This window comes from Trichoderma camerunense (genome assembly GCF_050948025.1).
Source record: "Trichoderma camerunense strain CBS 138272 chromosome Unknown V8C40scaffold_1, whole genome shotgun sequence".
Classification (NCBI taxonomy): Eukaryota; Fungi; Ascomycota; class Sordariomycetes; order Hypocreales; family Hypocreaceae; genus Trichoderma; species Trichoderma camerunense.
Genome location: NW_028145369.1, coordinates 2841294 through 2855619, shown reverse-complemented (window position 1 = coordinate 2855619; position 14326 = coordinate 2841294). Strand labels below are relative to the sequence as shown.

Genomic DNA, 14326 nt, shown 5'->3' with positions numbered 1-14326 from the left:
TCAACAAGTCATGAGGGAGCTCGCCCTGGTGGGTTACAGCTGCAAAAATGGACAAGGTATACGGCAACGAGGCTCTGGGTCAAAGAGCTGAGTATGGGTCGGGTCGGGTCGAAGTCGGATCGGCAGAGCGCTTTGGATTCACGTCATCGACTTGCATGCAAGGGGAGGGTCACGATGTAGAATCCAACAAGTATCTTCACAGTTAAACGTATTATAAAAGGGGTATTATAAAAGGAGTATAGAGAAAGAAATAGAGGAGCCAAGGAGGAAAGAAGCCTCCAGCACAAAGAACCAGGAACGCTCCAAGAGAAGTAAAAGGAGATTAAACACGAGACAGCTGAATGAAGCAAGTTTTCCTGCTTGCGGTCACTAACAGCGGCGACTAGGAAGTAATAAATGACCCGCAAGTGGGGAGAAAAGGGAGATGCAGTTGCAGCACTAGTGCCGTCTGGTGTTAACATGTGCATGCATCATGCCATCTATAAAATCCATTACTCGTAAATACTGCTGAGGTACGGGGAAATCTCTCAACATATCGGCGTGTTTTGCTGTACTCGTGTGTGAACGAAGGCATCGTTAGTTGGATGAGCGATGAGCTAAAAATGCCACAGAGCTGCGTCTGCCTGTAGTTTTTACGCGTGAGGCCGCCATGATGTAATGGCAGGGTTGCAGCCGGCACGCTAAAAGGCCTTAGCAGTCGCTTTATTGGGCACGTCTGATAATTTTCAGGGAACAGACAGGCACCAGAGGAGATGCTTCAGTGGGGTTCTTGTTGGGGATCGACAATGGCGCATAGCCGTAGTGCCATCGATGCTCTACTGTACAGAATACAGTCAGAATCTTTGCAGTTGATGAATACAGCAACCAGATGTAACTTGATTCCAACTGCAGATTACAGATCCATGCATTTTGTTGAAGAGCTCACTGGATGCTGTTTCAAGGCCCCTGTTTGCCTGAAAGTCAATGCCTTTCTTTTTTCCTTTTTCTTTCCTCTCCTTCACCATCTGATCTGTCTAACAATAATCTCATCTGCCACACACAACATTTTAGTTTCCCAAGCACCTATCCCATTAGCACATGCTTTTCAAAAATCCGGGGTACTTGTACTCGAGGCCCCGCTCCCTCTGCCACACTACGTCATGTATATCCAAGTCACCATCTTTGCATCACCATCACGAAGCCCTCGCCTGCGCGCAACCAAATGCGTCATTATGAAGTTATCCAGTCCCGTCCATGTAAATCGATACAGTAAATGCCAAACTTTTACAGATTCGTTTCCAGCTTAGTAGCACCGGGAACAACAATCCGTAGACTACATATTTGTCCAATCAACCAATCCAATCTGCTTGAATCCGTCCCTCCATCCCATCTAATAGACATCCCCTAAAACAGCTCTCTTCTCCCTCTCCTCAGATTCCTCCCTATTTCCCCTCCTTCGAATTCTACCCGGTACTAGTAGCAAATCTCAAATCTTACAACCTCTACCATTTCGCCACACAGCCAGCATCACCAGCTGATCTCCCGCATCCTACACAACAACATCGCAGTGTAACTACAACAAACCAAAAACTCACCATCATGTCTAAATCACGAATGCCCATGTACCTCGGCGTCGCTGCCATCGGCGGAGCTGGCTACTATCTCTACGGCGCCGGCGGCAACGCCAAGGCAGCTGAGAAGAAGTTTGAAAGTACGCAATGACCCCATCTTCGACATCTCCCCCTTTTGCGTGTGTAGCGCAAGTTATCAGCCTTGCCGAATACTGATTTTTCATCTTTCCCTCAGGCGACATGGACAGAGCCTCCGGCAAAATCAGGGCCAAGCTCCCCGGCGAAACCCCCGACGCCGAAAAGAACCTCAAGGGCTACGGCCAAGAAGCCGGCGCAAAGATTGACAAGGCTGTATGCTTCCTCCCTCCCCTCCAAACTCTTTTCACTACGATTTAATAGAATCGTTATCCTAACTCTTTTCTTTTCATAGTTTGCCGACGCAGATAAAGAAGCAACCAAGCTCCGAAAGGACGCCGAAGCGTACGCCAAGGACGCAAAGGCCGAAGCTCTAAAAGCCGTCGACAAGTTTGACCAGAAAGTGGAAGAGGGCGCTTCCAAAGCCAAGAGCGGCATCTCTGGCTGGTTTGGAGGGAGCAGCAAGTGAAGATTTTCATTGCTGAGGAAAAGAGGAGAGAAAATGGGCGGTGTGTCGACAGGAAGACGCAGCAAAGACTGTATCTATACCGTGTAACTTAATGTTTTGTTTTTGTCTTGATGGAAGAGGGAGATCAAGATCCCCTTTGTTATGAGCAAACTAGTAATTGAATCATATCCCATTTATTGGGTCTACTATGCCATCTGTCTTCTGAATACTACTAGGTATGTATAATCATAGATGTTCCAAGCAGCTTTGGCACCAGCCGATAAAGCGGCACATCAAATGCTACAAAAATAACATAAAAATTTCAAAAAGTCCTATCCCTTCTTCAAACTCCCGTGCCATTTCTAAACCATATATACGCCCCTTGCAAATCACTGCTCTAGCTCCGCCGCAACAAGCTTGAGAATCTCCTCGGCGTTCTTCTTCGCATTCTTCGGGTTCTTAGCAACAGCCTGCCACACCTCGCCGTGTCTCGGCTCGTTGAGCACACACTTGGTCACCACATCCGCCCTCTTCTCGTCCGTGCCGTGCTGCACCAAGAATCTATAGTACCAAGCCCAGCTGTCACCACAGTCCCCATCCAGTACAAGAGCCTTCTCGAACCAACTCTGCGCCTTCTCCAGCTTGCGGTCGGCCCAGAAGATGCGGGCGACGGCCACAAAGAGGATTGGATCGCTGTCCACCTTCTTGATGGCCTCGAGACTGCGGGGCTTCCGCTGTGTGCGGGGCTCCAGGTGCCAGATCTGCTCGACCCAGAGGAGGCCGCTCTTGGGAACTTCCTGAAGCGCTTTAGCCATGAGAGATTTGGCCTGAGATAGGTTGCCAGCGCGCCGTTCAAGGCGAACCGACTCGCACCAGAGCTCGCCGTTTTTCGGCACAGCCAGACGTGCTCGGTCCAGAACCGAACGGGCCTTGACAGTCAAGCCGGCGCTTTCTTCCAAGCGGGAATAGAGAAGCCACAGGGGCACAGATCTGGGAACCGCCTTGACTCCTGTGGCATACGCCTCTCGAGCTTGGCCCGTCTTGCCCAGGTCCTCGTAGATTTGACCCTTTAGCATCCATAGCTTGGCTGCTGCAGGGAAAAGTTGTAATGCTTGAAGTACGAGATCAAGTGCCATTTCGACATTGCCCAAGACCCGCTCAAACACAACGCTCTTCATCCAGACACGATCTGTGGGTGCCTGTTCCCGTGCAATCTCGAGCAGTTTCCGGGCCTGCTCCTCGTTGCCATTCTCCGACTCTAGCTTAACGGCAGCCAGCCAGATATCTTCGTTGTTTGGGTTCTGGTTAAACGCTCGCTTGAGAACCAGTCTCGCGTTATCCACGTCTCCTGACTGCCACTTCTCCTTAGCCAGCATCATCCACAAATCTTCACTCTTCGGACATGCTTCCACCGCCTTCTCCAAGACCTGCCACAGGGACTCGCGCGTTCCGTGATTCCGCTCGAGGTCCGCCGCAGCCATCCACATCGTCCGGCTATTGACAAACACACGCAAGGCGTAGGCGTAGATGGCCCTTGCTGTTTCGTATTTGCCTCTGTTGATGCTTGCCTTGGCGTCCTCTGCCCATGTATCCTTACGGTCGTCGTCTTCATCCAGCCCCCAACCTAGAGTCTCCTGAATGATGTTCTGGCAAGTGATAATGGCACCTTCTTCCTCGCATTTCTCCGCCTCGCCAATCCATTCCTCACGCTTCGGCATGGCTGACTCCTTTGCCAAAACTTGAACGGCTCGCTTCATGACTGCGCTCTTCTGTCCTTGGCCAAGCTGCTCCTGCAGACGAGCAGCTGCAATCCAAATCTCGTAGGACGTAGGGACGGCTTTTCGAGCCTTATTCAGAACCTTTTGCGCATTCTCGGGGGATTCTAATCGTGCCAAGGCAAGCCACAAGTCTACGGAAAGCGGGATGAGCTCAGTAGCCTTCGCCAGCATCAGTTTTGCGTCTTCAGGGTCGTCTTCCAGATTTACGGCCTCTTTCCACAGCGCCTCTGATTCTGGGATGTGGTCCAGCGCCTGCCGAATGACTCGTTTCTTGTTGCTGGGTATGGTTTCCATTCTCATCGCCTCAACCCAAAGCCTGACAGAGCGGTTGTTCGCCTCGATGGCTCGCCGTGCGATAATTTTGGCGTTTGGTGAGTCGATATTCAGTCGGATATTCTCCAGCCATGCATCTTCGCTCTTAGGGCATCGGGTACATCCCTGATCAATCGTTTTCCGCGCAGCAACAATCTTGCCCGCCAGCTCTTCCAGACGAGCGGCGGCGATCCAGCCCAGGGCATTGTTCGGGTTTGTCTTGACGACTGATTGAAGCAGCTCTCGCACTCGGTTGATGTCTCCGACTTGCGCCTGTGATTCGTTCACCTGCATCTTGTTAAGGCTCGTAATGTATCCTTGCGCATCGATACTGGACGAGCTTCCAATGACAGAGTCGCCACCGGCAGTTTGTGAGGCCTGTTCTAGCCTTGACTTCAACACTCTGTCACGGGCAGCACCGATCTTAGCAAAATTGGTCATTGTGCCATCGGATGCGTCTGTCGTGCTCGTCGCTGCGCCGTCATCAACGACCGTTGTGCCCATGTCTCCAGAGGCCCCCGCAGCCGCAAGTACACTGTCCGGCACCGCATAAAATCGCTGTCGTAAGGCCTGTTTGCTGCGTCTGTTCTTGCCGGTCAAGTCTCCCACCTCGGGCAGGTTAGCCCAGTCATCATCCGAGACTGTGGCCAGAGCGCGCTTCAGATCTGAAAATTGCTGCTGGATCTTGGGATTGTTCCTCTCGTATTCTTCTCGTTCGGCTTGTTCACGAGCCTCTCGCTGCCGTTTCCGCCGGTCCATTCGCTCGTCTACCCATTCCCAGATCTTATCCGCCTCCTCGTCGTCTTTGTCGTAGACTCCGCCAGCGAACAGTCCCACCTCATTGTCGGGGTCCTGGTACCGCTCATCGTCTTCCTCCTCCTCCTTGTCTTTGCCCTTTTTGCCCTCGGGCACAAGGCCAAGCTGTGCAGCGCGCTTCGCAAGCGCCTCCTTGATCTGATCCTCGCTGGGGCCGTCACGAGCAGGTCCAAGATCGGATCGGGTGGTGAAACCAGTGGCACCTCGACCCAAACCAGCGACGTAGTTTTCCGGAGCCGGCTGGCTCAGAAAGTCGCGTCGGGACGTCATCGTTCTGGCCTTGTGAAGCGGATTGTTGGTGTTTAGAGCGATGGTTGACAATGGCAAAAAAGCATCTGTCGCGAGCCACAGGCAGCATAGCCTTGTCGGAGGTGTGTAAAGGGAGCTTTCGCCGGGTGTAAATTAATAAATAATGATAGCGGAAGAGGGCGCTAAATCTACACCCGTATTAAGATATTCGGTACCCACCTTTCCGCTTATCGATAATTACATCTTGATAATTTTCTAAGAAAAAAAAAGTTTCCCACCAATCCATCGCCCCTCGTCCCCGCGATATTGCAACAGCTGCATTTAATATTGTAATAGACCAGAGATACCGTATTCACCATGGCAAAAGCCGACAGATCGAAGCGCAACAACGCTTCCAGCGGTCCCTACGAGAAGCCCAGCGGAGGAAGCTCATCAAAAACGAACAATGTCTTCAAATTCAACACAAACTTTGGCCAGCACATTCTGAAGAATCCCGGTGTCTCTGACGCCATTGTCGAAAAGGCCTTCCTCAAGCCCACAGATACGGTCCTCGAAGTCGGTCCCGGTACCGGTAACTTGACGGTCCGCATCCTCGAGCGGGCTAAGAAGTGCATCTGCGTCGAGTTGGATCCTAGAATGGCGGCTGAAGTGACCAAGCGAGTGCAAGGAAAGCCGGAGCAGCGGAAACTGGAGGTTCTGCTGGGAGACGTGATCAAGACGGAGCTGCCAGCCTTTGACGTGTGCATTTCAAACACTCCCTATCAGGTATGCTTCGAACAGACGCTGTGTTTTACAATAAAATACTGACCAAAGTAGATCTCGAGTCCCCTCGTCTTCAAGCTCCTCTCTCTGCCCAACCCGCCTCGATGCTCCGTCCTCATGTTCCAGCGCGAGTTCGCCCTCCGTCTGACAGCCCGCCCCGGCGACGCTCTCTACTGCCGTCTCTCCGTCAACGCCCAGTTCTGGGCCAAAATCACCCACATCATGAAAGTCGGCAAGAACAACTTCAGGCCCCCTCCCCAGGTCGAGTCCTCCGTCGTGCGCATCGAGCCCAAGATGGGCAAGGACCGGCCCAACGTCAGCTGGGACGAGTGGGACGGCCTGCTCCGCGTGTGCTTCGTCCGCAAGAACAAGACCCTCCGCGCTTCATGGCTAGGCACGAAAGAGGTCCTCGCCATGGTTGAGCGTAACTACCGCACTTGGTGCGCCATGAACGGCGTGCCCATCGACGAGAGCGTTGTCGAGGGCGACGCAGAGGAAGATGACGACAACGACATGGACATGGACGAAGGTACCAATGACGCCGAAGACGCTGGCATGGACGTTGACGACGGTGACGAAGACACTCCCAGCTTCTTCAAGGATCTCAAAGCCGCCAGCGCCAACACCCCCAAGACTAAGAGCAAGCGCAAGAAGACAAAGGTCGCCGAGCTCGTCCGCGAGAAGATCCGCAAGGTCCTCGAGGACGTGACCGAGCTGGCGGACAAGCGATCTGGAAAGTGTGACGAAAACGACTTTTTGCGTCTTCTTTTTGCCTTTAACGAGGAGGGCATTCACTTTTCATAACCGACTCTGGATTTTCTCTCCTTTTCCTTCCGTCTTTCTCCCTCTCTTCTTTTACTTCAGCTGTTTACTCTCTGTTGGTTGATATTCACGACATGTAGTGCCTTCAGGGGGGGCACGAGTTTACGAAGAATACGTCTTTTGTTAGCTAGAAGACAAGGTATTTCATGATTCACAAAATGGTTTGGCAAGTGGGGCGTTTCTAGGCGTTTACATAGCTTTGAAATGGGCATTCGAAGAGAGCATCACGTTTTTATCCCTTTACAATACACATATTATTTCAAGACACCCGAATATAGCAATTATAAAGAACTCAATTTTTTACCAACAAGTCTACCAAAAAATATATACATCCATCAATATCGTCATCGTCGAAATCATTTTGTTCACTGTATCTTTTCTTGCCTCTCTTGTACTGTAAAAATATTGTCGGGCATCAATCGACCGATCTCCTTATTCTAAGACTTTGCACCATCCCCTCTTTTTTTCCTCCTATCAAAGAAAAAAACAAAATGTGTGTGAATGGGATCGACCGCCTATCATAAACCGTTACAATTACAAAAATGGTAGTTGCCACTTGCTCATCTATGTTGCGTATAAAGAAACTCCATCCGAATGCCTCGTGTGCTCCCTGTTTTTTACTTTTCATCTTGTACATTTGTGTTTAGAAGGGAATCTCCGTTCTCTGCCAAAGGGTGTATACCACATCAAAACCAAAGATAAAACAAAAGAAGTAAAAGAAAAGGAACAAAGAAAAGAGAAAGAGAAAGAAAAGGAAGGGAAGAGGCTCTCTCCACTTCCCCCCTGGTGAGTCTGAACACACACAAAGACCCAAAAAACACCTCGGCCGTGTCAACTTTGACTTTGCCAATAACCGAATAAGCCATGATATGGTTGGAAATTTCAATCCAACGCCACTGCTCCATAAGAAACCTCGCTATGCGCGCTCGATGTACACAAGCCAAAAGGAAATGTGAAGTTGAAAAAGAAAAAAAGAAAAAATAAGAAAAGGAAAAGAGAAGCCAGAAGAAAACAGCACAATATTAACGTAGCATACTCGAAAAAGGTAAATGTCTTCGTTTTATGCCTCGAAATTCATCGCTGTGACGTTGGGTTGCTTGGGCGGGTTGTTGGCTGAGTTCGGTTTGACTGTCGTTCGTCCTGAGACTGTAGCGCTGCGAATGCGTGCGCTTAGGGGAAGAGTATATTTGACCACGCCCTTGACGATAAGATCGAATTCATTTTGATAAATTCGCTCCCAGCGCTTGGAGCCGCCCGCAGTCCCATTGCCAGGGTATGGCAGCTGCATTTCGCCGGTAGACGAAGAAAGGCCCTGGTGGAATAGTGATCCCTCAAATGTCAGGGGGCTGTCGAACTCGGTAATACGTCCAAGGAGTATATTTGGTTTTGTCTCGTCCTCGCCTCCGGGAGTAGTTGGATCATTGACAGGGTCGTCAAACGGACGGACCAAGTTGTCCTTCGGTCCATCGGGGTTCTCCCACCAGTCCGAATCGGCACCTCCGTACTCCGACTTGGCGAAAATCTCCAGGTTCGCATGATCGATTGTGACAACAACAATATTCGGATTGTGCGCCTTGACGGTGACATCAAACATGAGAACCTGCTCGCTGGTGACGACATTGTGGATGGAAACAATTTCAATGTCGCTCAGGGGCTGAGAAGTCGCAAACATGAAGCCAATGGCACCTGTAATGACCAAGAGGAACATCATGGTAAGGACAAGGCAGGCGGCAAACCGATTGAGATACGACGACCTCCTGGAGTACGATTGTGACTCAGCTTGCCGCAAGTTGTGCGGACCACGCCTGAATCGTCCTCTGTTGCGGCCGTTTTCAAGGAGAGGCGTATGCTCGTCGTCTGCACCAGTGGTTTCGTCCAAATCGTAGCTTGAGGACATGTGTATCACTGAGCGCTTAGAGTTCAGGGGTCCCCGCATGGAGGGGTGATTTCTCGGACTGGGGGGGCCAGAAGAGTGACGAGAGTTGGCCACCTTGGGCCTGACCGTGTTCTGGAAAGGCGATTCATTGTCAAAGAGCGAGGCATGGCCGTTGCCCGGCTGTCGACCCCAGCGGCCTATGTGGTGATGCTGCCGAACAGTTCCTCGGCCAGAACCGCTCGCACTGCGGCCCGTTCCCCTGCCATCCTCATCGCCGGTCAACATGCCATCGTTGATAGGGCCGTTGACGTAAGTATTGGAGAACTTCATGCTCTTCTTAGGTGCAGGGCCATGGCTGTCCGTGATACCGTATATGGCCCGCATGTTAGGGCGGTCGCCCTGGCTGACTATAGATGTTGCACTAGGGGTGCGAGAGTGGAAGCGGCGGGAGACTCGATCGCCAACATCCGGGGGGTTAGAATCATAGACAAATGTTTCTTCCGAGTCGGAGGTGTTAGCTTCATCGACGGCGTTGGCAATCTTTGCTTCGAAGATGTCTGCCTTGGATGATCCTAGTAACAGTTTAGCATAAGGGTTTCCTCGAGACCGCAAAATGCTTCACATGGAGTGAAAATTGGTTGCCCAAATGAACATAGAGACAGGAGAAACTTACCATTTCCACTATTTACTGGTTGTTTGCGGGATCTCTTCTTTTCCTTCTTGGGGGGCTTGATAGTCTCTGTACTCTGCTTCGTTCTCAGAGTTCCATTCATGCCGTCAGGCTTTGGACCTACGGCCAAGGCCACTTGGGGTATGCTTGCTACGGTCTCGGTCTCCACCGTCATAGTCTGCGTAGAGCCTTCAGGTCTGGCTTTGGCTTGCTTGGAGAGCATAACGGCACTTGACTGCCTCGAGAGGAGGGGTGGAGGGACAGAGGTGGTTCTCCTTGAATCGACCCTGCTGTCGCTGCCATTCTCATGACCCGGAAGCATAGGTCTGGCTCGTAATGTTCGGCCTCCATCTACATCTGATAGATTGGCGTCGTACGAAAACTTTTCCCCAGCCTGTTCAAAGAAGGGAGAGTCCTGCTGACGGCGGAAGCCGGTTGGAGCATTGGGCTGGCTGACTTCCTGAACGGTTTCGAGAGGCCCGCGGCCCGGTGATCGGAGGCCGGACGCCATGTGTAGGTCCTCGGCTTCGCTTTCGCTGGTGGCCAGGTACTGAGATGAATCTTGCAGGACGGGAGATGGGCTAGGGTGCTGTACGTTGATAAGAGGAGGATCCTGCTCGCTCAGGCGAGGTGTGGTGCTGCCGTTTCTAAGCAGTTGCAGAGGAGGAGAGCGTACACGGGGCGACACGGGCCATTTCGTGGTGTCTCTCAACTCGGACGACAGTGCAGGCTTTTGCGGTGCGGGTGCCTGGACGTGGATCTGCGAGTCTTGGTTGGCGGTCACGGGCACGAGGGTAGGCGTGGTGGTCGCGGAGAGGCTTCGAAGACCGGAGGCAGGCCCGCCGAGGGTTGATGTTGACTGGACCTGGCGAGACGGGCTCTGGCTCTGAGCCTGCTGGCTGTTATTCCGTGATCTTGCGCCGTTGATCCTGCCCGACGTTGATGTTGCTCTCCGGGGATGACGGGTCGGGGAGGGGTCTCGGGAGCCCATGGGTGAATGGGTGACGGAGTCGCTGGCGGACGAGTGTGTTGACGTCGCCGTGGCAGTGGCACTTTCGCTGGCAGCACTGGCACTTGGATTGGCACTGGTGCTGGACGTCGTACCGGACTCAGGCGCACCAGGTGTGGGCTGATGATTCGCCATGTCGGGTCCGGCCTGTGTGGCGCCCTCGCCGTCAGTCGCAGCAGCCGGTGGCCTGTTCATGGCTGTGGATATGGAAACAAGTCGTGGGTTCGCAGAGCATGCATGCCAACGGGGCAAGCCTCTACTGGGTGCTGGTGCTTCGGGATGCTGGTCTGGTTACTGGTTCTGATGAGTGGGAACGGGTGCGAGGTTGACGGCCTAGGCCCGGCTCATGGTGGTTGGCTCGCCGATGCTGCGATGCGGGAGGATCGGATGGGCGCGATGCCCAACGTTGAAGCCCTTCTTCCCTTGCGTGGTCGTACTCGTACTAGCTCTTGGTGTTTCTGGCTGGATCCTGGACGCCAGCCAATGGGTTCGCCTCGAGGGGGGGCGTCAGCGGAGCTCAAGCGGTGCAGCAGATGGAGCCTAGAGGGAGTGTCTGGAAGCAAGCTCGCACAGAACTGAATGACAGAAAAAAAAGAGAAATATTATTTTCGAGCCGGGGAAGAGGATGACGGGCCAGAGAATGGGGCCTTTGGTTTTGGGACGCGGAGCGGAAACAAGTGCGCAAAGGATGACACAATCAAATCGGGTTGGCCAAGATGGTGGGACTTTGCTTCAGGGCCGCGCTAGCACCAGGAGCAGGAAGGTATGGAAGGGTGTGGGAATACGATGGAAGGGGAAGAAAAAAGAAAAAAAAAATTAGTGACTGTGAGACTGTGAGACTGTGAGACCGTGAGAGGAGAGAGCGAAAAACATGGGCGTGCAGGAGTGGTGCTAACTCCATGGAGGGAACTTGGAGCCGACGGGAGGGTATGAGTACAGGTGTGAGTACAGGTATGAGTGAGTGAGTACATGTACATGCGACATGGGCGCAAAGCACTGCGACCAGGCGGTAGCACCAAGTACAGTGCGTGGGGGAAGTACAGGGCTTGTACCCGGGCGGCTGCGGGACTTGTGATTGGCACAGGTGAGACAGCGAGATTCGGCGGTCGGTTGATGAAAACCTTGTTGCAACACCAAGCTGGAGAGCTCCGGTTTTCTGTGCCAGTGGTAGGGCCAAGGAGGGAGAAGAGAGCCCTACGATAGTCCATATGAATTAGGGGACCGAGGGGAAAGCGAGGATTCTCCTTTTCCATCAGCCGGAGCAGGGAGGATTTCAATGGTTTCACTGAAGCACTATACTTGACGGTACGAGTGCCAATGCCAATCAATGCTTACTGCGGAGATGGCTCGGTACTGTACGAATACGTGTATCATAAGGGGATTTTCTTAGTAGCCAGTACCTCAAGTTGGCTATCCCTGGTCACTTTATTGCAGATATAGATACGGGAAAGAGTAGCGATAGTAGAACAAAGCAGCGATAGTAGGAGACAAGTCGGGGGCCGCTGAGCTGACTAGCAAATCCTACAACATAAAACACCGAATGGCTGACTGCTTGATTGCCCTCGTCTTACCGTTTGTTACAAACAAATGGGTGCATTGAATACCTTAAACCTCCAGTGCGTATCCAATTCACCAAGACATGGGGATCCGGTGCCGGTGCCAAAATGAACCTCGCATCGAGAGCATTGGATCAAATGGATCAATTGAATCAATGTTTTGCACCAGCAGCGCATTAGCATTAGCACCTCGCCAAAGCACTAGCCCCAAAGCCCAACCTCTTCAGTACGGGGCAGAGACCTGGCCAGTGCCCCAACCGCACTGGTCTGCTGACTGCTGTGCCAGCATCTCCTCGCTAGCCCAATGTACAGGCTACAAGGGTCAGTCCAGTCTCCCACTGCCCTGCCACTGACTGGCCTTTGTTTACTCCTCCAAGCACCTCGACTCGACGACTCCAGTTGCAGCACAACATTGCCAGGTGGCACTCGGAAGGCAGAAAGAGCCTGCAGCTAGTCGGTCCGTGAACCAATGGACAAAGACACGCCCGTCGAGCCCACGGTATCAGGTAGATTGATGGTGTCCTCCACCAAGCTGTTGAGCTTGGTGGGCTATTCATCAAATAGAGTCACGGCTAGAGCATTTGATCATCCGGGCTGGGCTGGCCAATTTCATGCCGTCCAGTTGATTTCTTATATCTGACCGCTCGGCTTCACTAGATGGCACCATCTCAACGACACAAATGCGACATACAGGGTCGAGAGTCGCGCTGGAGCCGCGGGAGCAACACAAGACACCAGCACCATTACTAGGTAAGGACGTCATGAAGCATATACGGTGCCGGCCGAGCCTTGCCCAAACAGAAGCCGGCAATTCATTTTTTTCTGCGGCCCCCAAAGAAGGAGAAGAGAAAAAAAAAAAATGATGAAAAAAAAACCTGGAATCAGACAAGCCATGCCGATGAAATGGGTGGTGCAAACACAGGCTCGCGGCGGCCCCCGATTTGAGCTTGCCCGATCCACTCACGTCATGGACAACAACAAACATGAATCCACCTCCCGACTGTATGGATGGGTTTCACTCTCACTCCCGCGCCCAAAACAAAACCTGTCGGCACCACGGCACATTTTGCAGCCTCTTCGGATACAGGCAGACCTCGTGAATGTCTGAGAAGATTATCAAGATTGTCTGGGGCTCTGAATTGATGCCAAACCATGGGGTCGAAATGCCCGTGCAAATTAGCTCGTGAACCGAATCTGCGTTCCACAGGCTCCCCAACAAGCGGCGAGCCACCAAGACACCTACAAAAAAGAAAAAAAACTTAACCGCGGGTTTTGCTCCGCGAGCCGCGTTCAATCGGTTCAACAAGTTCCGTGCTTTGATTAACAGCTCCAGCGACAGGCTAGCAGGTGCTTTGCATACATTTCCATGTATGTACGCATGTTATGTGTCAGTATCACGTATGCGAAATGCCACCTCTGACTAGTCGATGCCTGATAGCGCCCAAATAAGGCAGTAGGGATTTTTAGGATACCCCGATCCATTCCCCAGGATTTCCAGCGAGAGAGGCTAAGGGCGGCCAATGCCAGGGGCCGTCCCTTGTCACCATCTGCTCACCATCCATCCATCCATCGGTCTGTATAACTCAACGGGCAATTGCCAGACCAGAGCACGAAGCAAACGTCGTCTACATGAGCCCTACGCGCGCAAGTCATGTAGACAATCTAAAATATCAACCCAATCCTACTCTGGTAAAATGGCTCAACCGGCCGGGGCAGCCCATTCATAGGGATGAAGATTTCCCGATGGAAAGAACCGGGACGACGCTCCCAGTCACAGCGCGGCTGTCGGTAACGGCCCAATGGATGGCTCGTCAACACATGATAGTTGCAGCCAGAAAAGCCAACGCCAACAAACCAGAGGCTCTGATAGAGATGAACAGACCAGTTTAGGCTCAAGCTGCCACCAGCACTCGGGCCCGTCCCGTTCCATCCGCCCGCCGAGATTGACTCGCTCTTACATGGCACTGGCCTGACAACACCAACACCAACACAACGCCAACACCAAGGAATGCCCATCACCACCCGCAATAGGACTGTTACACATTGTTCGGGGCTTTGGTCATGAACGCCCTCAAGTCTCCAATCACACTGACGGCATCTCCAACCTGTGACCACCAGATGGAGCAGAGGCAAGCACACGTACTCGTCCACGTACGTGCAGTACACCCAAAAAAAGAAAGCGTCTCGTCTCTTCTTTTTCTTTGTCTTTTTTTCCTCTCCTCTGCCTGACTGACTCTTATCAACCTCGCTGACGACCACACCCAGCCCACTTCTCTCTGTCTGCCTCTGCAGTGGCACCCCCAAAGCAACTGGCCCTATTGGAGCCGGTCCCCAGCAGGATTC

The 14326-nt window shown here is 52.4% G+C and overlaps 5 protein-coding genes across 5 annotated transcripts; 2 read left to right on the top strand and 3 right to left on the bottom strand.

Annotated features, from left to right (window-relative positions):
- Positions 1-31: 31 nt before the first annotated feature.
- On the bottom strand, positions 32-584 carry V8C40DRAFT_17252 (uncharacterized protein). The gene has a single exon (XM_083211619.1). The coding sequence runs from the start codon at positions 465-467 to the stop codon at positions 144-146; it is 324 nt and encodes a 107-aa protein (XP_083079538.1). The 5' UTR covers positions 468-584; the 3' UTR covers positions 32-143.
- A 650-nt stretch (positions 585-1234) lies between these two features.
- On the top strand, positions 1235-2338 carry V8C40DRAFT_17230 (uncharacterized protein). Its single transcript, XM_083211616.1, has 3 exons — positions 1235-1690; positions 1786-1901; positions 1981-2338. The coding sequence occupies exons 1-3, from the start codon at positions 1579-1581 to the stop codon at positions 2152-2154; spliced, it is 402 nt and encodes a 133-aa protein (XP_083079537.1). The 5' UTR covers positions 1235-1578; the 3' UTR covers positions 2155-2338.
- Positions 2312-5359, bottom strand: V8C40DRAFT_231060 (U4/U6-U5 snRNP complex subunit PRP6). Its single transcript, XM_083212846.1, has one exon. The coding sequence runs from the start codon at positions 5307-5309 to the stop codon at positions 2523-2525; it is 2787 nt and encodes a 928-aa protein (XP_083079536.1). The 5' UTR covers positions 5310-5359; the 3' UTR covers positions 2312-2522.
- Positions 5360-5563: 204 nt separating this feature from the next.
- Positions 5564-7179, top strand: V8C40DRAFT_231058 (S-adenosyl-L-methionine-dependent methyltransferase). Its single transcript, XM_083212845.1, has 2 exons — positions 5564-6053; positions 6105-7179. Exons 1-2 carry the CDS (start codon positions 5646-5648, stop codon positions 6852-6854), a joined length of 1158 nt encoding a protein of 385 aa, XP_083079535.1. The 5' UTR covers positions 5564-5645; the 3' UTR covers positions 6855-7179.
- Positions 7180-7622: 443 nt separating this feature from the next.
- Positions 7623-10837, bottom strand: V8C40DRAFT_17213 (vacuolar segregation subunit 7-domain-containing protein). Its single transcript, XM_083211611.1, has 2 exons — positions 9422-10837; positions 7623-9320 (listed from the first exon to the last, which is right to left on the bottom strand). The coding sequence occupies exons 1-2, from the start codon at positions 10620-10622 to the stop codon at positions 7933-7935; spliced, it is 2589 nt and encodes an 862-aa protein (XP_083079534.1). The 5' UTR covers positions 10623-10837; the 3' UTR covers positions 7623-7932.
- Positions 10838-14326: the final 3489 nt, after the last annotated feature.